The sequence below is a fragment of the Spermophilus citellus genome (assembly GCF_964194105.1).
Source record: "Spermophilus citellus genome assembly, chromosome: 2".
Taxonomy (NCBI): domain Eukaryota; kingdom Metazoa; phylum Chordata; class Mammalia; order Rodentia; family Sciuridae; genus Spermophilus; species Spermophilus citellus.
The window spans coordinates 74,068,048-74,095,436 of record NC_138183.1 but is presented as its reverse complement, the minus strand read 5'-3'; the positions used below and the strand labels follow the sequence as shown (position 1 = coordinate 74,095,436).

The 27,389-nt window shown below is 33.9% G+C and overlaps 1 protein-coding gene across 2 annotated transcripts in view; it reads left to right on the top strand.

Annotated features, from left to right (window-relative positions):
• Positions 1-25,327, top strand: part of ABHD17B (abhydrolase domain containing 17B, depalmitoylase) — a 39,397-nt gene extending 14,070 nt beyond the window's left edge. For both annotated transcript variants that reach the window (XM_081282616.1, XM_081282617.1), the window contains 3 exons: positions 17,069-17,538; positions 20,861-21,040; positions 23,781-25,327. In XM_081282616.1, coding sequence (XP_081138742.1) covers positions 17,072-17,538; positions 20,861-21,040; positions 23,781-24,000 — 867 coding nt within the window. In that variant the 5' untranslated portion in view covers positions 17,069-17,071 and the 3' untranslated portion in view covers positions 24,001-25,327. The remainder of the gene's footprint in view (positions 1-17,068; positions 17,539-20,860; positions 21,041-23,780) is intronic.
• Positions 25,328-27,389: the final 2,062 nt, after the last annotated feature.

The following is a 27,389-nucleotide window of genomic DNA, read 5'->3' as shown; positions in this document are numbered from 1 at the left end:
CAAAGTTGGGACAGAATGAGCATTTACAAAATCAAGATGTTAATAGATTAAGATCCAGTTTGATTTATTTTGAAACAAAAATGCTGTCACCAGTATAATACTGGAGATATTCATTTTAACCACAGATTAACTAGGTGTAAAAGGGATGGATTCTTTTAGCTTTCCAAATACTTTTGTAGAAATTAAAATACTGTAGCTGTTATAGAGTGGCAAGTGGTAAATCTTGAGAAGCATAAGATAAACATGTAACATATCTAGGTCCAAGAAATTACAGTTTTCATAGTACTGTTGCTATCTAAGGTGATTCTCAGGTTTGACCTGAAGCTGTTGGCACGTTAACTGATTTTGGATAAAAGTTGATTAAATAATTTTGAGCTTAGAAACACCCAGATAAGGTTTTATCCCAAGTCAGATCTGAGAGTAATATATATATAGTATTATATTAATCCTGATATTCTCAAGTGTAGGGTATTCATTAGAAACAGTTTATGAAGCATTTGAATGTTGAAAAGGTGACTACAGAGGCTGAGGAACTTGATGCATTCTTCAAATTGCCCAGACTTTACAACGAAAGATAATATAGCACTTTTCTACCTCAAATATCTATACTGGGTTATAGTCCCCTGCATCTACCCCTAGATTCAATTTCATTAATACCCAGACTAAAGCTGATAACAAGAGGGCAGAAAGAATAGAAATGAGAACAATTGTCTCTTGATTAAGATTGGTAGAGCCAGGCATAGTAGTGCATGTGGGTAATCCCACTGCATGGGAGGCTAAGATAGGAGGATTCCAAGTTCGAAGACAACCTCAGCAATTTAGCAAGACCCTGTCCCAAAATAAAAAGGGCTAGGGATATCGCTTGGTGGTAGAACATTCCTGGGTTTAATCCCCAGATGACCCCCTGCCGCCCACCCTACACACACACACACACACACACACACACACAATGTGGAGGGGACAGCTAAGATTCTCCACTCTAGTGTGGCAAAAGAATCTTGAGTAAAATGCAAAACAGGTTAACTCGGTGCTGAAAGACAATACAGTATCCTTACCCATTTTACTAGAAAATAGGCGTTAGGCATGTATAACTTCTTAGTTTTCAGAATATCTTCTCATGGCAACCTGTGAAACCCTGTGAAAATATTATATATAATGTATAATATATATAATATAATATAATACATAAATATACTGTTAACATTGTAGAGAAATACAAAGGCTAAAACTTCTAAATAGTATGTAATCATGGGATCCATGATGTCTATTCAGGCAGCCCCAGCATTCACTAAAAGAGCATGTATTTATGCTGCTTCTCAAAGCCCCTCATAGACCTCTAGGGTAGATTTCTTTCTTTTTTTTTTTTTTTTTAGAGAGAGTGAGAGAGAGGGGGACAGAGAGAGAGAGAGAGAGAGAATTTTAATATTTTATTTATTTTTTCTTAGTTCTCGGCAGACACAACATCTTTGTATGTGGTGCTGAGGATCGAACCCGGGCCGCACGCACGCCAGGCAAGCGCGCCACCGCTTGAGCCACATCCCCAGCCCAAGGGTAGATTTCTTATATGAGCTTATCATGTGTATAGCTTATCCACCTACTGCTGTTCATTAGTGACTGCTTGTTGGTCAGATGAGGTTTTTTTTTTTCTTAATATTTATTTTTTAGTTGTAATTGGACACAATACCTTTATTTTATTTATTTATTTTTACATTGTGCTGAGGATCAAACTCGGGGCCTCACATGTGCTAGGTTAGCGCTCTACAGCTGAGCCACAACCCCAACCCCAGTGATGAGTTTTAATCTCACCATCAGTGAGCTCTTTGCTTTCACTCAGTTCTACAGACTTCTCTTTGCTCAGGAATCTGCCATGTCCGTGGCTTGTAATGTTTTAAGGGAGACTGTTCTCAAGAAGATGAAAAGTCGAAAATGAGACCTAAAACCAAAAGAATGGACCTAGCTACCCAGGTTATTTTCTGGTTAGAATTGAGGAATAGAATTGTTTAAATATCCTGTCAGAGTTAACAAGTGGAATTGTGGTCATGCTTTCTACCAGTAAGCATGTGCAATGACTTTAGATTCTTTCTAGTTAAAAGCCACACAAGGCCTCTGATAGGGCTGATGATTCTCAGCCTGGTGACTAACAAATCCCTTCTAACTAATGTACACCTGATAGCCAGTTTGCCTGACTCTGTCTAGTGCCCTCTGTGCATCATTCTCTCTCTCTTCCTACCCATGTGGAAGCCTGGATTTAATGTAGGATTTGTGTAGATGATTTCTGTGATTTTGAGTCAAGTAAACCATGTAACTAAGTCCTCAGAATTGACAGTAGAAAGTAGAAAGCAACAGGACAGAAACCAGAAATAATAGACTAGAACAAGAGAGTTCAAAAGAAGAGCAATATGTAGAATCCTGAAATAGGGCAGCATGGCCACTTGTCTTCATCCAGTTGGGGAGGAAGGCTATTAATCAAGTGTTATAAGCTGGCTCAGATTCCAAGTTGGTGTGCTTGGTTTGGTTCCAAGTGTGTTGGTTCCACTAACACCACTTCCCACTCTTCTCCCCTATTTCCAAGTCTTGGATAATATGTATCCCAAGGAGCCTGCTAAGCTTTCTAACAAATAATTTAAGGCCAGATATACACTACTTTGAGGTAGAATTGTGTTAATAATAGCTGATAAAACCTCAGTTCTTCCTGGAACAGCCTCTCTGTTTTATTTTTTTATTTTTTATTTTTTTAGACAGAGAATTTTTAAAAAATATTTATTTTTTAGTTTTCGGCGGACACAACATCTTTGTATGTGGTGCTGAGGATCGAACCCGGGCCGCATGCGTGCCAGGGGAGCGCACTACCGCTTGAGCCACATCCCCAGCCCAGCCTCTCTGTTTTAATTTCAGATTTGTATCACAGGTTTCACTTAGTTCTCAGAGCAACCCTGTAAGATAGATAGATTTCCATAATATACATTATTCCAGGCATAGGTGTCTGCATTTGTCCTCCATTAGTTAACTCAATGTTAAGTCCATAAATCACAAAAGTGTAGTCTATGCTTGATATATATTAAGACTAATCATTAGTTTCTGTTCAATAGGCAGCTTTTGTTTTGTGAGTTATCCATTTTTCTGTCCTCAATGCTATAGCTCTAATAGCAATTTTAAAGGCTAAAGTAAAGGGGGAAATTCTAAAGAGCAATAAAGGGGAAAAATAGCAAGAGGATAAGCACAGAAAATCTGTAGTAAATAAATATGAGTAAATCTGATTATTGCCTATGAGAAAATGTAACTAATTTTTCTTTAGCATAGAAAGTGTGCTCCTCAATTAAATTATGAGGCTAATATAACCTTAATACAAAAACCTAATGAAAAGTATGAAAGAAAACAAAGGCCTTTTTCAATCATGGTATAAGTACAAAAATCCTATGGTAAATATTAGTAAAGCAAGGCTATGTATAAAGATTATACATTATCACCAAAGTAGAATTATTCCAGGAATGCAAGATATGGTATTTACTTCTTTGGAACTAAAAACTAAGAAAAAAATGCCCATACAAAACTCTACAGTAAGTGTTAGCCTTAAAAAGACTACTGTCACCTCTTTCACCAGGAACAGTGTATTGGAACCCCAGTCAGTGTGGTAAAGCAAGAAAAAGTAATGCGCAGATATCAGAATTTGATAATAGAAATTTGGGGATTGTAATAATGCAGAGTTGCAGTGTACAAAGTCAGTGAACATAATCTGCAGTTGTTTTAAGAAGTTATGGAGAGATGATGTGAGAATACAAAGACTTCAAAGATTTTAGTTCTTCCAGATTGATTTCTAGATTCAGTGCCACCCATCAGCATCGAAGCAGTCTCACATTCAATAATATATCAGAGTGAATCTAAGTGAGAAATATACTTGGAGTAGTTGTGTAGGTGTTATTGCAAACTGATACACTTTTGAGAGTGTATCACAGTTTGGCATTTATTTTCAGGTACATTTTATAAAATAGATATTTAGTAATATCAAGGCATATATCTAAAGACTTCCAAGAATCCTTATATATTTGAAGATCACAGTAATATATTGATTTCTTCCTTTAAAAAAAAAGTCACACTTTAGAATCTTTTGGAGAACAGAACAATGAAGCTGTGGTTGTGTAGACACCAGTCCAGGTTTTTAAAAATATTTTTAATGGACTTTTATTTTGCTCATTTCTTTATGTACATTGCTGAGAATTGAATCCAGTGCCTCACACATGCTAGGCAAGCACAGAGCTACAGACCCAACCCAAGTCTAGGTTTTGTTGCTTTTTTTTTTTTTTTTTGCCTCTAGTTGCCAAGGCCACTCACTTCTTTCTCCACATACATCCTGTCACTCACATATTCTGAGCAGTTGTTCCACCTTTTTAAAAATCCAATAGTAGAATTTTGTTGTTGTAGTTTACTGAAATCTTTGGAGTCCTTGTGTTCTCAAATTATCTTTCAGTAGAAAGAAGTTTCATTCCTACATATCAATATAACTAAGCATCAAGAAGCCATTCATTGTATACTCGAATTGCTGAATATAAATCCTGACTTCACCATTTACTAGTATCGGGATCCTATAGAAGTTGAATTTCTTTGCGTGTATTTCCTCATCTGTAAATGGGATCAGAGGAGGAAGGATAATGATGTCTATCTTGTAAGATTGTTATAAGGACTAAAAGTACTTTGAACAAGATTTATTAGTAAATGCATTTTGATAAAGAAACACTAGGCTGGCTTTCATAACTTACCAAAGTTTAAACCTACAAATTTAGAATATTCATTGCCACAAATCAGTGACAATACTGTTTGATTTGGTTTCACAAACTTCAATTTTTGAGTGACATCTCTGCGGAAGCCGTTGTCAGCTTTAGATATACTTAAATTTAAGTATGCACAATTAAGGAGTTGAATGTATGAATGATAGTGTTTAAAACAACTACAAACATGACTTAATGGTTAGAAAATAGTTGGTGATTGAAGAGAAAACAATTTGAAGCCCAAGAAGTCTAGCTCCTTTTGAAACGGGACTTTCTGGACCATTAATACATTTCCATGCTTTTAGAAGATACCTTTTAATGATGTATGTACACACTGCAATTTAATCTTTTAGTGATAATTCACTGGGTACTAAAGATATAAAATTTCTGAAAATTTTAAGTTTAGAGAATTTGCTAGGGAAGAGATTGGACTCATGAGTCTTTGCCTGCTAATGTGTACTCTCCAATTAAACTACACCCTGGCTTAATTGTTTTTAAAGCTGAAATATTTGAAGTTTTTGCCTTAGAATTTTAAACAAGTATTTTGAATACTTCATTCCTCCTAATTTTAATATTTAAATTTAAAGTATTTTTGATACAGATTTTTAAACTTACTTTGAAGTGTTACTTTAGCTTCATTTTATATGTATATACAAGTTGGCTAGATACAGTATATCTATCTTGTTTCCAGTTGATGGGAAGTAAGAAATAATTCAGAAAAGTAAATCTACATTAGAGTAAAACTAAAATATTTTTATGCTGCTCAAAACATTGTTTCCTTCCTAAAAGAAATAAAAGCAGGGACTTGACTGCATATTTCTTTGTGTTCATAGCAGCTTTATTTATAAGAGCCAAAAATATGCCCATCAGAGGAAGACTGGATAAACAAAACATGAAGTATATACATATTATAGAATATTATTCTAGCTTCAAAGTAAAGGAAAATTCTAACATACATTACAAGATGTATAAACCTTAAAGACATAGAGGACCCTAAGCCAGTAAAAAAAAAAAAAAAAAAAAAAAAAAAAGGACAAAATATATGATTCCATTACTTATGCCAGGTACCTAGGGTAGTCACATTTGGAGAGAGAGTAGAATGGTTGTTGTTGGACTGTGCAAAGGAGAAAATGGAGTTACTGTTTATTGCATATATCATTAGAGAAGATGAAAAAGTTCTGGAGAGAGCTGCTAATGATCATTCACAGCAGTTGGGTACCCATAACATCACAGAATTGTACATTAAAAAATGGTCAAATTTTGATGTATGTATATTTTTTCACAATTTGAAAAACAAAATACTTCCCTACAGTGCATAGGAGACACAGAAAACACTCATTTTGGAAAACAGTTCTGGGAAATGGGAACCTCTTATCCATTTATGAATACCTTCCTATTCTCCACTTGCCCCATCCCCAAAATTACAACTTGGGAACTATAAATTGTCAAATATAAATTAATGTGCTATAAACTAGGTTCTTTGTTTCTTAGTAATGGAGTGAGAATATTAAATTTTACAAGTTATTTCATTCTTTTACATGCAGTGAACGATGAAGTGATGAATTTGAAACTTATGAGAAGAATCTTAGTCACAACACATTATAGAACTAGAAGAAACCTTAGTATTTAGTTCACACTACTCCCTTTATAGAAAAATAAAGTGAGGTATTGCCTTCTGTGTTCGCCTCTTTGTCACTGTGACCAAAATCCCTGACAGGAACAACTTAGAGGAGGAAAGATTTATTTTGGTCAGTTTCAGAGGATTCGGTACATGATCAGTGGGCTCTAATACTCTGGGCCTGAGGTGAGGTAGAACATCATGGCAGAACTGCGTGATGGAAGGAAGTTGCTCAGCTCATGGCAGCCAGGAGGAAAGAGAGAAGAGAAACCCTTCCAAGCCACAACCCCAGTGCCTACTTCCTCAAGTTAGTTTCAGCCCTCCAGTAGTCCATTCAGCTATCAGTGGATTAATCCAGGAACCCTCACAATCCAATCATTGCCTTAAATCTCCTCCTCTGAGCCATGCTGCACTGGTGACGGTATGCCTTTGACACATGAGTTTTGGGGGATGTTGCAAATCCAAACCTTCTCAATAGAAGAATTTGCTGGGTAGAATCCCTAATTGCCTCACTGGACTAAGTAATTAAAGCTGTATCATGTTCTAGAATATTTATAAAATTTCTTCTATTCTCATAGAAGATGGTAAACAGGACACATTTAGTTGCCCCATAGGCAGGTATGAGTGAGTGAGAAGAAAGGAATTCAGTCCTATCCCCAGAAATCTGTCTTTATTCAGACAGTTAAGGGCATCCCAAGCCTATAGCCAGTTGATCCTCCTCTTCAGACTACATCAGTCCTCTGAGTCAACAAATACAAATAAAGCTCAATTTAGTTCTTTCCTCATAAGAAAAATCAGTGAAGAAGCAGTGAAAGCCCAAGGAGCAAATACCTGAAATATATTATCAGAATAGCGAGAAAAAAAAAGTATTGAGAATTCAGAGGATATTGCATTTATAAAGCAAAAAAAAAAAAAAAAAAGTGGGGTACCAGTAATATGAGCCTCTTTTTAAAAATTGTGTTCACATATTATCAATAATTCTTAATTTTTCTGAAATGCATGAAAGTCTTGATCAGATTGTTATGCTATGGATAGATACCATGTGGTATGAAATGTGTTAAATAGATGGCTCAGTGGTAGAGTGCTTGTCTAGCAAATGTGAGGCACTGGGTTCGATTCTCAGCACCACATTAAAAAAAAAATAAAGCCATTGTGTTCACCTATAACTAAAAATATTTTTTAAAAAAGATTATAAAAGTATTTAGAATTCTATTTGGGCTAATTCAGAAAAGAGCTAGCTAATAGTCACAAGATAGTTTCTTATAGTTTGCTTGCAACTCTAGCTTACATATAACCTGCCTAGAACATAAATCCTTTTGATAATCAAAACCATACTTTAAAGCATATAAATGTCTTGATTAATTTACACTATTTTTTTTATAAAACTGGCTTTTATATTAGAATTTTATCAGAAATAAGTTTAATATTTTTTATCAAGATTGGTCTTCTAAAACAGTATTGTATATGTAATCTCGGTTACATGTGCTTCATCAGAGAATCTATCAAAATTGCCTGTGTGTACAGAATGAACTTTTGAAGTTAGTATGAATGTGATGTATTTGAGCTCTATTTCTGAGTTGTCTGGGCTTCTAAGGTTCTAATTCAGCACTGCCCAGTAGGATTTGGAATTGTTACTGTGTACTGTATAATTTGGTAGCCACTAGCCACATGTGAGTAGTGGAACTAATGAACAAAATATTTAATTTTAACAGATTTAAATTGCTACACATAGTTTGTGACTCCATATTAAATAGTATAATGTCTGATAGGTAGGGGTGTGTGTGTATCTTGCAGTGCTGAGGATTTAACTCAGGGCCTCACACATGCTAGGTAAGATCAAAAGAAAGGCATATCATGGCTCATTTCAGTTATTGTTTAAGGATTTATCATTTATGCCACACACTGTCACCTCAAATCTAGTATGTAACAGGTAACAGCATTCACCAAAATATACCCAAAAAGTGTTATGATCTTTAGAAAGTCATACTCCCAGCCATACTGAACCATACTCCCAGCCTCTTCAAATAGTATTAAAAACTAAGGAAAGACAAAAGTATAGAAATTTCTGCATTGAACTGTGTGGACTTCTGACCCAAAATGTGTTTACATGGTATAGTACATAGGCTCTTCAGCCTTTATTTTCTTCTTCTTCTGTAATGTCATGGATACAACTTCTTTATTTCTGATCTCACTGCCTAACTTTTTATTAAAAAGTAATAATAATTTATAACTTACACAAGGACTGAACTATTTTGATGTCTCTTGGTTAGATGCTTGCTATCTTCTCCTCAGTTGTTTCTACCAGTTTTTTTCACTAGTGGAAAAGTAATCTTAGAATCACCGAGTACATTTTTCCAATTTGAGAAACTTCTCCAAACTAAACTCAGAATTATCAGGGTATTTGTCAAGTTTATCAACAAAATACCCCAAGTAATTCATTGGCTTTGAGTATGTATAGAATCTTCCTAGTATTTTACATTGTAACTTTAGTATCGAGTATGATTCCTTTTCAAAGAAGAAAATAGTTCTGTTAAAATTTCTCCTTTCAAATTGAAATATAAAAAATCTGATACTCTTTAAAATTTTCCATTTGTTTCTATTCCCATATAGTAGTCTATGCAGCATTTCTTCAGGCAGAGTTGAATGTTGCTAGAAAAGTTACCAGAATTTCAGATTCTGTGATCTCACAGGCAGCTGAATGGTTTTGCTGCTGATTCTTTTTACAGTCTAAAAGAAGAAAGAAGTACAACCTACCTCATAGACATAGGAGTTTCACTAGCTATATTTCTCCATAACACAGAAAATGTGTTAAAACATTATGTTAAAACATTATGATACCTTCTTTAAAACTTATAAATTATTGTGAATATTCTATATGATCCAGCTTTACTGAAAAAGGAGCATTTCGACAAACTTCACTGAAGGGTTCAGCTTCTCTGTGTGTATTAAATTGTAAATGTATGGCTCTGTAAAGACCATAACACTTCTTGGGTATATTTTGGTGAATGCTGTTACCTGTTACATACTAGATTTGAGGTGACAGTGTGTGGCATGAATGATGTCCTTAGATAATAACTGAAATGAACCATGATACAAGACTACTGAGTTGTTATATATTGATCACCTTTATTATGATAGATTCCCTTAGGTCATTCTACTGAGATATGTTGGGCTCCAGGCCCCCTTTCCACAGAACTGACCTAAATTCCAATTTTTGTTTACATTTTCAGAGTTGAGTGCCTTTGCTGTCACTCTAGTCCACTCTGGTCTTTTCTTTTTGTTAATAAACATCTACTCTGTTCACATCAGGTGTTAGTAGCTTCTGTTTTAAGTATATATTTTTTTTCTGTTTTCTTCATCTGTTTATCTAAAACATCAGGTTTTAATATTTGTAATCAAAATAAGCATGAGTGGAACTGGGACTGTAGCTCAGTGGTAGAGCACTTGTCTAGCATGCGTCTAGGGGATTCAGTCCCCATCACTGCAGAGAAATATCAAAATTGATGAGTTTTTTCCTTACAATAGCAGACAAACCATTTTTACATTTTGTGCAGTCTTCATGTTTTTAATTATTTTTGTTCTTGAATTTATTAGAGATTTGTTTATTTTTAGAAATCTAGGAAATGCTTGTTTTCGGGAACATTGGAAATTCTAGAAGCTATTTGTTAAATTTTAATTTCAGATTTCTCTTTGTGACATAAGTTCTGACATTACATAAAACAGTATGTGAAATTACTTTCCCAGATTTATACATATAGAGACCAGGTCCAAAGTAATTCATCTTAGACATTACAATGTATTTTTTAACATAAAATCTAGTATTAGCAAAGTTTGCTATTTATTATTTATTACCTACACTGTAAATAGGATAAGATATTGACTCAACATAGATTTTATTTAGAGCACAGCTTTCAGAATATCACACAAAATGAAGGAAAGATAAGTTTTCATTAATGTTTTCTCTGACCCTATTTTATAAGAGTTTGTCAAGTTAATCTGCATTATTACCAAGAAACAATAGGGAGATGAAAAGAAGTTTTTCAGTAAATTATACTTATATCAGAAATTGACATGAGTAATGTTAGTAATTTATGTTAGAGTAGAAGGAGGTATAGTAGTAGATGATTCTGTTGGGTGTAAAAGAACCGATGCTCATCTTTTTCCTTTGTCAGTGTGCAGGAAAAAGTTACCAGGAGAAGCAGATTCTTAAATTATTTCATATAATTTTAGGAAATTCCTTTTGCTATAAGTGAAGTGTAAGGATGAGGGGGGGGGTAGGTAGCTCAGTGGTAGAAATTTTCAGGGTGTGAGTTCTCTAGCAGCAAACTTTAAAAGGCGGAGGGGAAGAAAAGAAAGAAAAAGAATCCTTTGTTGAAAGTAAATCCTAATTTTCACAATAGGTCTCCTTCCCCACAACTTAGATGCATAGATTTTCATTTATCTGCTTCTGTTTTGTTTCCACATACTAAACATAAGCAATAGTCTCCTCAATTTTTTTGTGCATTCTTTCTAAACATGTACATTTAAAACCTTTCATTCCTTTTTATTCCATTGTGTGGATATACTACATTTTGTTTATCCATTAATCAAACATTTGCGTTATTTTATTTCACTTTTTGTCTTTATAAATATGCTGCTGTGAACATTCATGTACATGTTTTTCTCTAGACATAGGTTTTCATTCCTCTTGGAATACCTGGAAGTTATTTTTAAGTTAATTTCTTGTTGAAATGGTAACTGCCAGACTGATTTTGTGGCATCATTTTACTTACCCAGAAAATATCCAGTTTTTCCACATTTTAACCAACCCTTGCTATTAACTGTCTTTCATTATAGCCATCCTAGTGGGTTTGAGGTGATATTTCATTGTGGTTTTGATTTGTATCTTCCTAGTGACTATTGGTGTTGAACGGCTTTTCACAAGCTTAATTGGCCATGTGTCTGTCTGTGGAGAAATGCTGTTCAGATCCTTTGCCCATTTTAAAATTGTTTTATTTAGAGTTTTTGTTGAGTTTTTTTTATATAGGTTATCTTTTTATTGTTAAATTATGGAAATTCTTCTTATATTCTAGATATAAGTCTGTTCAACAGATTCATTATTTACAAGTATTTACTCTCATTCAGTAGGTTGTCTTCACTGTCTTGGTGGTATGCTCTCAAGCACAAAAGTTTTAGAAGTTCATTTGTCTATTTTCTTTGTTATTTGTGCTTTCAGTGTCATAGTTAGGAATCATTTCCCAGTACAGGTTCCCAAAGATCTATGCTTTTATTTTCTTCTGAGAATGTTATAGTTCAGAACTTACTGTTTAGTCTTGGACCCATTTTGAGTTGATTTTTGCATATGTGTAAAGTAGGAGTGTAATTCTATTCTTTTGCATGTGGATATCAAATTGGAATTTTGATTGGAATTATCTTGAATTTAATTTTGAGAGAGTTAACATTCCTATTACTATAAAGTCATTCCATGTTTTTAAGTTTTTTAAAACTTTTTTGCAGAAAGATTTTCTACATACTACTTTACTATTTTTAGTTGTTTAATGATAACATGGAAATGTAGTGTTTTCCCCTAAAGCGTGTATTTGCCAAATTTGCTGAGAACTCTTTACTAGTTTTAAAAGTTTATTGATTTCATTGACTTTGTCATCTGTAGATCATGATTTTTGTTTCTGTATTATCTATAGGTTTTTCTTAGTCTTAATTATTAATGTGGAAAACTACTTTGGTTTAACGTTGGAAGTGTCATCATTCTTTCAACTATAGTACTTCATGTTTTATGTGCATTTTACATGTTGTTTCTGTACTTTTGTGCAGTCCTTACTCACTTTTAGTATAAAGATTATAATAGCTTCAGGAAGTGAGTTTTGAGCATTTATTATTTCTGGAATAACTTCTCTTGGAAACTGTTTTAGGTGAAGGTGGCTTTTTAAATTTTCTTTTCAAATTCTCATGGTTATTTATGTTTTCTTGCCTCCTGTTTCTTGTGCCAATTTATTCCTTTTGCATTACTCAAGAAATTATGCATTTGAGGTCATTTAATTTATTGACAGGTACTCTTTGGGAGTGGTTACTGGGGGTTGAATTTGGAAACTTTTACCCCTGAGCCACATTCCCAGCCCTTTTAAGTATTTACTCTCTTTCAATAGATTGTCTTCACTGTCTTGGTGTTTCTTAAAACAGGATCTGGCTAAGTTGCTTAAGGTCTTGCCAAGTTTCTGCAGCTGGCCTTGAACCTGCAATCCTCCTTTATCAACCTCCCAAATCACTGGTATTACAGCTCTTGCTGCCACTGAGTTGCCTTTTTCCTGTAGCTCTTTCTCCTTTTACATGTAGCATTTTGTTAGTCACTTTTCTGTCACTATAACAAATATAACCTGAGATAACCAACTTATAAAGAGAAAAGTTTTTATATTTGCTCACATTTTTGAAGGTTCCTATTTATGATTAGTTGGCCCTTTTGACTTTTGGGCTCTGGTAAGGAAGCATATCATGGCAGAAACGTAGAAAAGCCATATTGCTCACTTCACAAGACCAGAAAGTAAAAGAGAAGCAAAGAGAATTGGGATTCCAAGGACCCCTTCAAGGGCAAACTCCCATTGACCTAAAGACAACCAACACTAGGCCCTAGCTCCTAAGTGTTTCACCACATACCAATATTGCCATCCTGGTCATCAGTGTTTTTAACACATGGGCCTTTGGGGGACACCCAAAAAATAAACTTATAACATTTACCTCCTTATGGTCAGTGTTGTTTGAGGACCCTTTCAACAAAATAGAGATTATGAATTCATTCTCTAGAGTCATTCCATTTATCGCTTCCAGAATTTTACCAGCTATGTGACTACTGGCAAGTTCTATAACTATTCTGTGCCTCTGTTTCCTCAATTGCAAAGTGGGTATAAACATAGTACCTATGAAGATCAGTAGAAATAGAGGAAGGGACCAGGGATGGGATGCAGGGAGGAAGTGGGCAAGTGCTAGAAAGTGTTATTGGCAAATTATATTGTTATATTGTGTGCATATGTACAACAACAAATCTCATCATCATGTACACCTGTAATGCACCAATAAAAAATATGGGGAAAAAAGATAGTCCCTATGTCAGGGTGTTGTTGAAAGAATAAAATGGGTTAATATATTTTTAAAAAAGCATTTAGAATAGTCTCTGGCACTGAGTAGATGTTCTGTTAATACTGTTTGCAAATAGTCACAATGGAAACCTTTTCTAAGAATCAAGTTTTGGTTCTTCATTTTGTTATCTACCATTAATTTTTTTGTTGTTGTTATTTTCTCTTACTCTTTTCTTGTGTTGGGTACCCTGAAAAAAAAATAAGCTAATGTAACTACATTAGATATAGCCTACAAAGTATAATTTTCTTACTACTTTTAGCTGATTTGTTAAGAGTTGTTTATCACTGTCATTCTGAACAAGTCAGATTCCCCAGCACATTTTCATCTCTTAATATTCCCTAATTATACTCCATTTCTCTCCATGTTGGTATTCTCTAGAACTTTTATTCTGGATTGTAAGATATATATTTTACTACCTTTAAAAATATATTTCCTCTCCGGTTATGGTTGTACATGCCTGTAATCCCATCGGCTTGGGAGGCTGAGGCAGGAGGATCCCAAGTTCAAAGCCAGCCTAAGCTTTTAGCATAAGAGACTCTCTTCAGAGGGTCTGGATATATGTCTCAGGGGTTAAACACCGCAGGTTTGGTTCCCAGTAACCCCTATACCCAACAAAAAAATTGCTCATTACTTACTTGCACATTGTATTAGCTATTCTCCTTTATTTCTCATAATTTCAGAAAAGAATTCTCTTGGAATTTATTCCCTTCCTTGCTAGTGTTTTTCAAAAAAGGTCTTTGGCTTGATAAGTCTTTTGAGTTATGGTAAGCCTATAGCTATCTTTATTTTATTCTTATAATAAAATGATATTTCAGTTATGTGAAAAGCATAAGTTTAAAATTTTTAGTTTCTTTTAAAATTGTCTTCCAATGTGTTTGGTTTCTGGTGTTGCTGTTGAAAACTGACTTATTCAGTTGAAAGTGAGATCCATGCTTCCTTTTTAGAAACTTTTGGGTTTCTGGTGTTTTTAGTTTTACTATAGTGTGTCTAGCTGTGAGAGTTGTCTTCGATATCCTTTTTTCACTTTTGGAGCTATTTCAATATGAATTATCTTTAATTTTAAGAAGATCTTAAGTCTTTTTAATCTTCTGGGTTTTTTTTTTCCTTTTTATTTTCCTCAGACTCTTATGGCATACATATTGGCATTTCTTCTAAATTTTATTTTCTATTTTCTCTTATCACCCTGAAATTCTGGCCCAATCCTCCAACTTAACTAATGTGTTCTTCAGCTGCTAAACCAATTCATTTTTCCAATCCATCAATAGCTTTTCCAGTCCAACAACACCTAATAATTTTTTAAACTAGGAATTTCCAGTTGGGTTTTTCTTTATAACAGTTTTCTGGCTTCATCTTGTAAGTAGTTTTTCTCTTTTTCAAAAGGATTTATTATAACTTATTTTAAATCCTTAATTTGTCTCCTTCAAAAATCTGCTTCTGGGCTGGGGTTGTGGCTCAGCGGTAGAGCGCTCGCCTTGCATGTGCAAAACTCTGGGTTGGATCCTCAGCACCACATACAAACATAAACAAGTGAAATAAAGGTATTATGTCCAACTACAACTAAAAAATAAATATTAAAAAAAATCTGATTCTATTATAAATTCAATTTGTTGTCTCTTAAGACTTATCTTCCTAAAGAATGAGTCACTGTCTTGTCATTTCAGGTTTTTGTTTGTTTTATGTTAGTTTTGTTTGTTTGTTGTTGTTTTCCCAAGGATAACTAGTAAATATTTTCATTCAGATAAGTTTGTAAGTTGGACTTGAAGTTTAAATTTAACAAGCTATGTCAATGCTTTTTTTGTTTTTAATCAAGAATAAAATGTTTTCCCTCAGTAACTTGCTCAACTCGGTTAACAGTAAAACTTTCAAATTTACAGAGAAGGAGGCAATAATTTTTTTAAAAAAGCAGGTCTATATTTCTACCCTATTTCAGATCTGTTATTTGGAAAGTGATAATTTGTGAGTTATCACTGAATGGGCTGTAGTTATCTGGCTTTTGGGTAGTGGAGGTAAGAATAATTTCTTTTGCCACCATTAAGAAGGCCACATTGTTTTTTCATTACACAAGACCTTGGCACTGCAGTTTTGTGTGCTTCTTTCCTTTGATGTTTTAAATCCTTAGAAGCATCTGCAGCATTAGGTATGTTAGCCAGGTTTATTTTATTTTTTATTTTTTTGTAGTTGTAGGTGAACAGAATGCCTTTATTTTATTTTATTTTTTTTATGTGGTGCTGAGGATCGAACCCAGTGCCTCATGCATACGGGGCAAGCGCTCTGCCACTGAGCTACAGCCCCAGCCCAGCCAGATTTATTTTAAAACTAATTTAGTATGTAAGAGTCTTCATGGTTAAGAAGTAAATTATAGGAATATAGTTTAGCTATATATAGTTTACTTATTAATTGAGCTTTTAATTGACTGTTGTAGGTCAGCATTGATTATTAAACACACTGCCTTGATATATCATACCTTTGTAACTCATATGTTTGTGTGTGTGTGTGTGTGTGTGTATCTCATATATCAGGTCAACTCTTCTGGAATAGAACATATTCTTTGTCTTGCTAAGCCCTGTGCATGCCCTCAGAACCCTCTCAGCACATATTTCAGGAAGCTAGTTAAAGTTAGCACTGTAGATATTGCATAATTTTTATTTCTATTATAATTCTTATTCCAACTAGGCTAACACTCAGACTGTATTTGGTTTAAAAGAATTCAGGTAAACATCAAGTAAAGGTTTTTCCAAATCAGATACAGTGATACATGTCTGTAATCCCAGCTTCTTCACAGGGCTGAGGCAGGAAGATCACACGTTTGAGACCAGCCTTAGCAACTCAGTGAGATCCTGTCTCAAAATAAAAAATAAAATGAAAAGGGCTGGGAATGTAGCTCAGTAGTAGAATGCCCCGGGTTTAAAAAAAAAAAAAAATGTTTATAATATCTGCCCTTTTCTGTCCTTCCTTTACTCATTTTTTTAAAACCTTTCATGTCATGTTTAGCCTTGTTTCCCTTCTTCTTGCACTATTTCAGCTTCTTTCTACTTACTGTGTTTGCACTGGGAAATCAACACATTATATTAATATAGAGTATATTTTGATTCAGTATTGAATGAAAAGGGCATTCTTTCCTTTTCATATATTTTCATGTATTCTCAATTCTTTAGTCACTCTCCTGAAGTGATTTCCTCTCGTTTTTGGTATAATGATGTACACTGAATTAAACAGAAAGTACAAACTAACCTAAAGATAATTTATATCATCTATATTGTTTGTAAATTAATACCTCTGCACCTTTCATATTTTTGTTAAATGAGAATAATGATCATCACTATTTGAAACATAAAATATTTGAGTCTGCCTATTGGCCAGGAATATTTGCCTCACTTCAGTGTTTAATGTATTCCTAGGAAGATGCCAAAAAGCTCTTGGGAGAAGGATACTTGAAATTATAGTACTAGATGTTGACCACCAGTAGTATTTGTTCAGGTCTTTGTTTTAATCTGTTATATGAGAATACAGAGTCCACATTCAGTTATTAAAACCTGTGTGATTTCCTTTTCTTTTTCAGAAGATGAATAATCTTTCGTTTAGTGAGCTGTGTTGCCTCTTCTGCTGTCCTCCTTGCCCAGGGAAAATTGCTTCTAAACTAGCATTTTTGCCACCTGATCCAACTTACACACTGATGTGTGATGAAAGTGGAAGCCGCTGGACTTTACACCTCTCAGAACGAGCAGACTGGCAGTATTCTTCTAGAGAAAAAGATGCTATCGAATGTTTCATGACTGGAACCAGTAAAGGCAACAGAATTGCCTGTATGTTTGTGCGTTGCTCACCCAATGCCAAATATACTTTACTCTTTTCACATGGAAATGCTGTTGATCTTGGTCAGATGAGCAGCTTTTACATAGGACTGGGATCACGGATTAATTGTAATATATTCTCATATGATTATTCTGGATATGGTGCAAGTTCTGGGAAGCCAACAGAGAAGAACCTCTATGCAGATATTGAAGCTGCCTGGCTTAGTCTTAGGACAAGGTAAATTGCGACTGGGAATTGTTTTTTACACAATAGTTGGTTTTACTACATAATTCCTTAACTACCATATAAAGATTATATTTACCAATATTAATAGTCCAACTTTTAGGTTTCAGTTTTAAATTTTATAGAATAACGAACTTTTTTTAAAAAACATAGCTCAGATTTGTATATGTATTAATGCATGTATGTGTGAATTTTTAAAGTTAAATGCAACGATGAATATTTGGTTTTAAAAAACTTATTGGTGCATGATATACAAATAATTACTCAAAATTTCAGCATTTTAAGAGAATGAGAAAAAAACAGTAATTCCATATTATTTAAAGGTGAGATTTTACTTTACATTCTGGACTCCTAAACTTTGGAGAAATAATCTCAAGTTTTTGTAGATTATTTATTATCAATGCAGTTAGTGTACAATAAATAGATATCTAAGTTTTCTGATGTTATATATTGATAAGCTGCCTGACTTCCAGAGTATTGTACTAAAGAACTAAAACACAAAGAAAACTTACTATTTCTAATTTAATATTTAAAATATTAATGGTGTCAAAGAACATTGTTTGTTAATAGGTGTAACTTTTTTAGAAATATAAAACTCTTTTTCAACTGTACTGATATTAGTTTCATTAGGCCTTAAATAAACAAAATACTACCCACTTTTCAAAGTCAACCATTGGAATATTATATTTCACAAAGTATTATAATCTTTTAAAATACTGAAATAATTGATATGATTCATATAACAAAGATATACTTATAAGGTATAGCTTGATAATGTGGTTTTGGGAGAGTGGATCAAATCCTTTTTGAATTAATTTTTATTGGTGTACTGTATACAGATATATAAAATAGTGGAATTCATTTTTACACATAGAAGTGGAATTTATTTTGTCATAGTTATATATGCACATAGCATGATTTGGTCAATTTCATCTATAATAATGATTTTGAAGGTGCCAAGGCAAAGTAGATAGCCTCTATCATTAGTGCTTAACATAGAAGGACAACTTTTTTGAAACAAAACATGTTATATGTCTATTGAAAAATATTCCCTCTTTTGATTAGTCAGCTTTCTTTTTTCTTTTCAGATTTTTTGTTTGTTTTCTGGTAGTAGTGATTGAACCCAGGGGCATTCTACCACTGAGCCACATCTTCCGCCCTTTTACATTTTTTTAATTTTTGAGACAGGACTTGCTAAGTTATTGATGCTGGCCTTCAACTTGTCATCCTTCTGCTTCAGTTTCCTGAGTTGCTAGGGTTACAAGCATGCACCACTGCACCTGGCCAGATACCAATTTGAAGGAAACTTTCTAAAATGATTGCCTGTCTTGAGTAATTAATTTTAACACGTTTGATAACAAGTATTAATGAGGAACAAGTGCAGAATAAATTCTTAAATAATCCCACATACTGTTTGAGCTCTCCTGTATGTTTTTTCATGTTGAACCCTAACTAAGCACAGTTGAAAGAGTTAGTAGTCTTGAGAAATTTATTCAACTCCTCTGAGCCTGTTTCCTCGTCTTTTTACTGAAAAAGTTGAGTGTAATGATCTCCAAAATCCTTTGTAGTTCTGAAAATCTATCCTCTAACAAAATGTATTTCTTTTACCAGCCAAAAGTAAAATGTTAAGTAGTCAGGAAGAAGGAAATAAATAAATGAACTTTTCAACTGGGAAAATAATCCCAGTTTCTGACCTTTTGATGGGTCAACAGAAAATAAAGGCCTGGTTTTCACCATTAAGCCTTCTCTCACAAATCTTGAGCTCTGCATGTGTGTGCTCTCGTGGAAAGAACACTGTACCAGGCAGGAATCGGTTTACCTGGATTATAATTATAAGTCTATCATTAACTTTGAACATCTGCTCATTAAGCAACTCAACTAGATTAGATGGTCTCTAAAGTCCTTTCTAACTCATACTATTCTGAAATTGTTCATGCTTAATTAGGAGATGTCCCTGCTACTCTTGCCATTACTCATTTGAGCCCACAACCTATAATTGCCACCAACAGTGCTTCTATTCATCTGACAGCAGTAGTGCAATGTTAGGAGTTGTGCTGTGACTGCACACATTCTCTCTCCTAATATCTTCTTTTCTATGGAGCATGTACAACTGGGTAAATTGTAAATAAAAAGGCATTTCTGAGTTGAGTGACATTTAGAGTCAGGTGTAGCTGGAAACCCCACTTCTGGGTCATATCACAGATGTTTGTGTAAGAAACTATGTGGAGGTATGTCACTAACTGGATAATTCAAATAGTCTTGTGCTCCTGGAAGAGAACACATGGGTATTTAGCCTTGCTCTTTCCTGGTGAGTGTTCAGATTCTCAGAAAGCTCCCTTACCTTTCCAAAAGACTAGATGGTGCTTGCTGGGCAAATGGCTCTTGGCTACCAGAAATGACTACTGTCTGCATTGTAGGTGGAAAGACATATTTAAGGTCACTATAACCCTTCACCTTACATTCATTAGCTCCTGTGTCACTTCACCTACAATTCAAGTAGTTTACAGTTGGGACAGTTATACTGTGGATAAATACAGTTCCTGGAACATAGTAGATAACCAATAAATATTTATTGAGTCAGTGAGTTCACATTTTTAGATCTGTGGCAGTGTTAAAAGGGGTAAAATACTCCTGAGACTTGTAGAATGAAGTCTGTTCATAATTAACCAAACCACATGGTGTTTGGAATTCTATTTTATCTGTTGATCTTTTCAATCATTAGTCTATTTTTACAGGTAAACAAACTTTAAGATAAATTGTAATTTGATTTTGACTAAAATTGTTCATTATACTCATTCCAGACCATAACTATATGTAGCATTTTTATTCTCAGTATCTAGATAAATAAAGAACTTTTGTTAAGGTATTATATAGACAACAATTGTAACATAAGGTATTCTATAGGACAACAATATGCCAGATTTGAATTAGTAGAGCTTAATAAGTGATTTAATAAATGTGTGTGGGTGGGGGCGGGGTACTGGGGATTGATCCCAAGGGAAATTAAATAAGCTGAGAATATAGATGAAATAAGCTGAGAATATAGAGCTTACTAAGTAGCATTAAAAATGATGGTGATAGGGCTGGAGGTATAGCTTAGTGATAGAGCACTTGTTAGCATGTGGAAGCCCTGGGTTCAATCCCCAGCACTACAGAAAAAGAAAAAGTTAAACAACAACAACAACATGATGGTGATAACTAAGAAAGTTCAATTTTAAATATAAATTGAAATTGTCTAATTTTTCCATTCTAATAGCAAATCTTTAGAGAATGATGGAACATTGCTTGTCCAACTTTTAACTTTTGAATTTTATAGATATGGCATTCGTCCTGAAAATGTGATCATATATGGCCAAAGTATAGGTACAGTACCATCTGTGGATCTTGCTGCTCGGTATGAGAGTGCTGCTGTTATTCTTCATTCTCCTTTGACCTCCGGAATGAGAGTTGCTTTTCCTGATACAAAGAAGACCTACTGTTTTGATGCATTCCCAAAGTAAGTGGCAATATTCAAAATAGTTCAATTCCAAGATGCATTTAAGGGAATTTTTTTTCTTTCATAGCATGCATTGATGATACAGTTTATTCAGCCATAAACTGTTTTATATCACATAGAAATTATGAAGGGTTGTGGCTCAGTGGTAGAGTGTTTGCCTAGCACATGTGAGGCACTGGGTTCTGTTCTCAGCATTACATGTAAATGAATGAATAAAATAAAGTTCCATCAATATCTTAAAAAATTAAGTAAAAAAGAAAAAGAAATTGTGAAAAACTAATGTGAAAAGGGTATTGGCAGGCTGAAATGTTTGAGTAATAGTAATCCACATAAGAAGTACCAAGGAGGGCCTTGTACCCTGGGTAATGGCAGTAGTATTGCAGAAAAGGGAATAGGCTTGCAAAATGACAGAACTGAGTAAGACTCTGCCTTGAGCTGCCAACATATGATGATGCCATTGAGTAAGATTAAAAAAAAAATGGAGAAGGCTAGGTAGAAGGAAAAATGAGTGAATAATTTCTAGTTAATGACACCTAATTTACAAAAAAAGGTTGTCTTAAATGAACTAGAATAAGTATTATCATCACAAAATTTGCAAACATACAGTATTAAATGGATTGAAAGAAAGGCAGCTTCTTCATGTTTCTCGAGAAAAGCAGATATTCTCTTCTGCTTCTCTTCATAGTTAGAAAAATTGATGTCCTGTTTTACTCAGAGGGGAGAAAGACAAAAAGGAAGAAACTGGCAAATTTCAGTCTTCTTTCTTATCTTGGCAGCAACACAAAAGATTTTTTTGTGTGTGTGAGTGACAGGCCAAAAGCCAATCTATCCTTTGGTTCTTTAGAAGAACTATGAAGGTTATTTCAAAGCATAAATCTTTTTATGTTGGCCAGAATGTGATCATTTTAATAGGGAAGCTTATGGGAGCATGTGATCTTATCATTCAAGCAGGCTGTGGGGGGTAGGGGGGAAGGGATTTTGTTTTGTTAAATTTTTATTTTGCTTTATTTTTGTGATGCTGGAACCCAGGACCTCTTGCATGTTAAGTAAGCACTCTACCATTGTGGCTTTTTAATTGTTTTTGGTTTAGTTTTGTTTTAGGTATATACATTATGCTACTTCTGTTTAGCTGAATGGTAGTAATGAATGTAGGGAAGTGATGGCGTCTGTACCATTGCCATCTTATATTTCTGTCTAGCTCCCGTTTTTACTTCACATGAGCAGAAATAGCATTGGCTGTAAATTATTTTAAAACAGTTTGTTTTAAAAAGTTTTAATTCCTTTATACTTAAAACATCTTTCTTGTAAAACATAATACAAGAATTTTTCTTAGCAAATTCAGCCTTGAATTATTTCACTGATTAATTTCTTTCTTTGCAAGATTTTTTAAAATTGAATTAGGGATTGAATTCAAGGGTGCTTTACCACTGAGCTACATCCTCAGCTCTCAGCTCTTTTAATTAATTTATTATTATTATTATTATTATTATTATTTTATTTATTTATTTTTTTTTATTGAGGCAGGGTCTCACTAAGTTGCTTAGGTCCTCTCTAAAATGCAGAGCTGGCCTCAAACTTGCAGTCCTCCTATCTCAGCTTCTCAAGCCACTGTGATTATAACATGTATCACTGTGTCTGGTGATTTTCTTTTTTTAAGGCCGTAATGTTATCTTTCTCTCTCTCAAAAGTTCTTGAAAAACTTTTTTCTTTATAAGGTTTCTTCTCTTTCTGACTCCTCCAAGTTGTCTTTTGAAAATTCTGTTTATTTTGATCTCTATCTTATATTTGAGGTATTCTCTTCCAATATATAATAATTCTTGGCTATCTGCTCATATATACGAGTGAAAAACTAAAGAACTAATCTAATCTAATCAATAAAGAAAGCTCTTTTTAAAATTGCCCCTTGGGCGGTGAAGGCCTAGCTTCCAGTATTCTTGGAAACCAAGTAGGGTTCATAATAGCCAGAATATATGAGTATTCTGTGACTGATACCTCTACCTTAAACTCTGACAATTCTGAGTTCACAGAACCTTCAGTCTTGGGGGAAGGTGGCTTACCACCTAGCTGCAATTGAGAGGTAAAGGGGACCTATGAAAGAGGAGGATATGTTTTAACAAACTGAACAAATTCTCTATATTCTAATCCCCCACCTTTATCTCCATAGCAAATTCCTTAGCCTTCTTTGTTACAAATTGGGTTGCTTCTTCACTTTACCCTCTGTCTGCTTAAAGTTGTATTTGCTTTCTCCTATCCTTTTAATCAGTTCTCTCTCACATTAACTTATTTTCCAGCTTTAAAATTTTGGTGCATTAACATTCTTCCTATCTTTGTTTGTTTATTCCCTCAAAATAAGAACAAAACCCAAAATGTTTTGTTGTAATTTTAGTATGAAATTAGGAGGGAGAATATGAGTGCAGAAGGAGATAAAATTGGCACATACTTGAAATTGTTCTTAATTTCTGTCTTTGAAAGCTTAAGTTTTCCTGAGTTTAAAAACAAAAATCAGTATTTTAGAACAGTGCAAAAGGATGACAGCATTGAATGACTCCACCAAAGCAGAAGTACATGAAGGTCACTTTCCTCAGTTAGACTTAATATAAAAGGCAACTTTTGAATCTTAAAATGTGATTTAATCTTAGAGATCAAATATTTGAATTTTCTGTTATAGCACAAGAAAATTTCTTTCTTTTTACATAGCCATATTATTGAGTCTTCTTACCCTTCTTTCTTTCCCCTACAGCATTGACAAAATCTCTAAGATAACCTCTCCAGTATTAATAATTCATGGGACTGAAGATGAAGTTATTGACTTTTCACATGGCCTCGCATTATTTGAGCGTTGCCAAAGACCTGTGGAGCCTCTGTGGGTTGAAGGAGCAGGACATAATGATGTGGAACTTTATGGACAGTACCTTGAAAGGTTGAAACAGTTTGTGTCACAGGAACTGGTAAATTTGTAAAATATTCTGTAAATTTGCATACTGGGTTTTCTTTTCTTGCTGAACTGCACTCTTTGGTAAATAATATAAAACCTGAAGGTTTTGTTTACAAATCATGTCAGTTGCCTTCAAAAATGTACAGGTAATGATTTGTTAACAGACTTAATGAAGGTTTTAATTACCAGAAAAAGAAACTGGAAATAACAGTATCATGCAGTCAGGCTGTGTAATTTATATTTTTTCTGTGAATTTTTTTTAAACATCAAGATGAGTACTGTATGAAATTTTAATTAGTTCTATAAAATCAAATGCTGTAAAAGTATTGCCAAATGCTTTTGCATATCAGAAACAAATTTATAAATATTTTTAAAACATCTCAATGTACTAAATCTTACCCTGATATACAAATGATGTAATATTCTTTAAAAAAGCTGTATATCTAAAGCAATTCAAGTACTCATAATAGAATAAACTGTAAAAATAAAATTTTAAAACATCAAGTTAAATAGGGTTCATCTAACCCTGTTGTACAGGGATAGGAAGTTAAATGGCTATTTTATTGTAAAATACATTGAATTTTCTGTATTCTCGTTATAATACATTTATCCTAAAAATGAAGTAAGTCTTAATTTTTATGCCATCTGTTAATTTACCAATTAGTTACCTTGTAAATGCAGTCATAGTGGCACTGAATTTTAACTAGTTTGGATTTATAAGTTTGATACTGTGAGGCAACTACTTAAAATTTTATTTAGTTACCTAAAAGGCATTTAGGGTTTCAAGACTGATTTGTAATGCAACGTTGTTTTCAAATTTTGACTAATCTTGTAGAATTGTAGTACTACTCTTCATTGTATGAAAACCTGAAAGTCCATTAGTTGTTCTTCAATACCACAAACAGACTGGCTATTTGGACTTTTTTCACTTTGGCTATTTTTAAGAATAGGACCCACTCATTTGGGTTACTATCTAAGAATTTCATGGATTTACTCCTGTATGCAGGAGGTAATAAAACATTTAATTCATAAGTTTTATATTAACCAGTATAGTAAAAAATAAAGCTCACACACAAAAACTAAGTTGCCTTTCCTTGAATGAATCCTGCCTGAATAAAACAATGAAAGAAAAATAAAAATAAAATTAACGGTATGTAGTCTAATTTGTAAATGAATGAATATTGAAATAATACACACTGTGGATATCTTTTAAGGCCTTATGTAGTTTTAATGTTCTGCTTGTTCTGTGGTTATGTCTAAGACTATAGTATATGATTCTCTACAACGTATATCAAGTATTGTGAATGCTTTGGTTCAGATGTGTCAAATTAACAGTAAAACAACAAATATACCACTCAGCTGTGCTTGTTTGCCTTCTTCCATCCTCCTTACTCCTACACAAGAGTGAAAAATGCCCATTCACCTTTATAAGACTTAGTTCTGAAATTTTCTGAGTTTTTTATTAACATCTATTATTTGTACATATTAGTAGGATTCAGTATGATATTTCCATACATGTATATAGCATGTACTGATAAATCACCTTACTTCTTCCACTCCTTCCTGCCCCTATCTCCAATAATCACTAGTCTATTTTCAGGTCAAATTTTTTAGCTTCCGCATATGAGAGAGACAATGGCAGTGCCTGGCTTATTTCACTTAACATAATGTCTTACAGTTTTATCCATTTTGCCGCAAATAACAGGATTTCATTCTTTGTGTCCAAATAATGTGTGTGTGTGTGTACATATATGAAACATATAGAAAACACATTTTCTTTATCCATTCATGTGTGCATTGGGCATTTAGGCTGATTCTGTATCTTGGCTATTATGAATAGTACTACAATAAGCAAAGGGCATTCCAGGGTTCTTTTTGGTATGCTAATTTCATTTCTTTGGGCTTTATACCCAGAAGTGGGGATAACTAGATCATATGGTGGTCTGATTTTAGTTTTTTGAGGAACTTTCTTACTGTTAATTTACATTACTGTCAACAATGTGTAGGAGTTCCTTTATCTTCTCACTAATATATGGGTTTTTTTGTTGTTGTTTTGTTTGTTTTTTTATTTATTTATATTTTTGTTTATATTGTTCTTTTGTTTCTTTTTAATATCCTTTCTAACTGGGGTGATATGGTGTCATTGTAGGTTTCATTTGCATTTCCCTGATGACTAATGAAACTGAGCATTTTTTCCATCTATTTCTGTGGATTGTTTCTTCACTTTTGTTTCCTGTGCTTTGGGGGGTTCAAGCCAAAAAATCATTGCCTGTGCCAGTGTCTTGAAATGTTTCCACTTCCAGTAGTTTCAGGGTCCTATATTTAGGTTTATATTTTGATCTGTCTTGGGTTTATTTTTGTCTAGAGTGGGAGATAGGGTTCAAGTTTCAGTCTTCCACACGTGGGTATCCAGTTTTCCCAGCACTATTTATTGAAGAGGCACCCTGGTGCCTAGCTCTTTTGATTTCTTTTTTTTAAAAAAATATTTATTTATTTGTTTTTTAGGTGGCCGCAACATCTTTATTTGTATGTGGTGCTGAGGATGGAACCCAGGCTGCATGCATGCCAGGCCAGCACGCTACCGCCTGAGCCACATCCCCAGCCCTCTTTTGATTTCTTTGATGACCCATTGTTTATTCAAAAATGAGTTGTTCAGTCTCCATGTATTTATGTAATTTCTGAAGTTTTTCTTATTATCTAGTTTCATTCCTTTGTTATCAGAAATGATGTAGAATATGATTTCAATTTTTTTGAATTTTTTAAGACTGTGTCCTAATATATTTCCTATTCTAGAGAAAGTTCAGTGCACTCATGGAAAGAATTTTTTGCACTACTTGGATGGACTGTTCTGTACATGTTTAGTTTATTTGATCTCTTGTGTTTTGTTGTTGTTGTTGTTTGGCACTGGGGAATGAACCCTGGGGTGCTACTGACTCAAATCCCCAGCCCTTTTTCTTTTCTCTTTCTTTTTTTTTTTTTTTTTTTTTGTCTAAATGATTTGTCCATTGATGAAAGCGGGATGTGTTAAAGGTCCCCCATTATTGTTTTTAAACACATTTCTCCCTTTTTGTCTAATAGTGTTTTATAAAATTGGGTGCTCTGACATTAAATGTATATAGATTTACAATAATCATCTCTATTATTGAATTGTTCCCTTGACCATTTTAAAAGTTACCTTCTTTGTCCTTTCTTACAAATTTTATCTCAAAAGTCTATTTTGTAGTGATCATGCTACTTAGTATTTGCTCATTCATTAACAATTATTGAATGTCTAAGCCATACAAAACCCTTGCTTGCCAGCACCGTAAAATAGAGTATAAGTGGGAAAAGAAGTAGTAGTAGAGATTTTTGCTTGTTAGAAATAACATATAGGGGGCTGGGGATGTGGCTGACGTGGTAGCGCGCTCGCCTGGC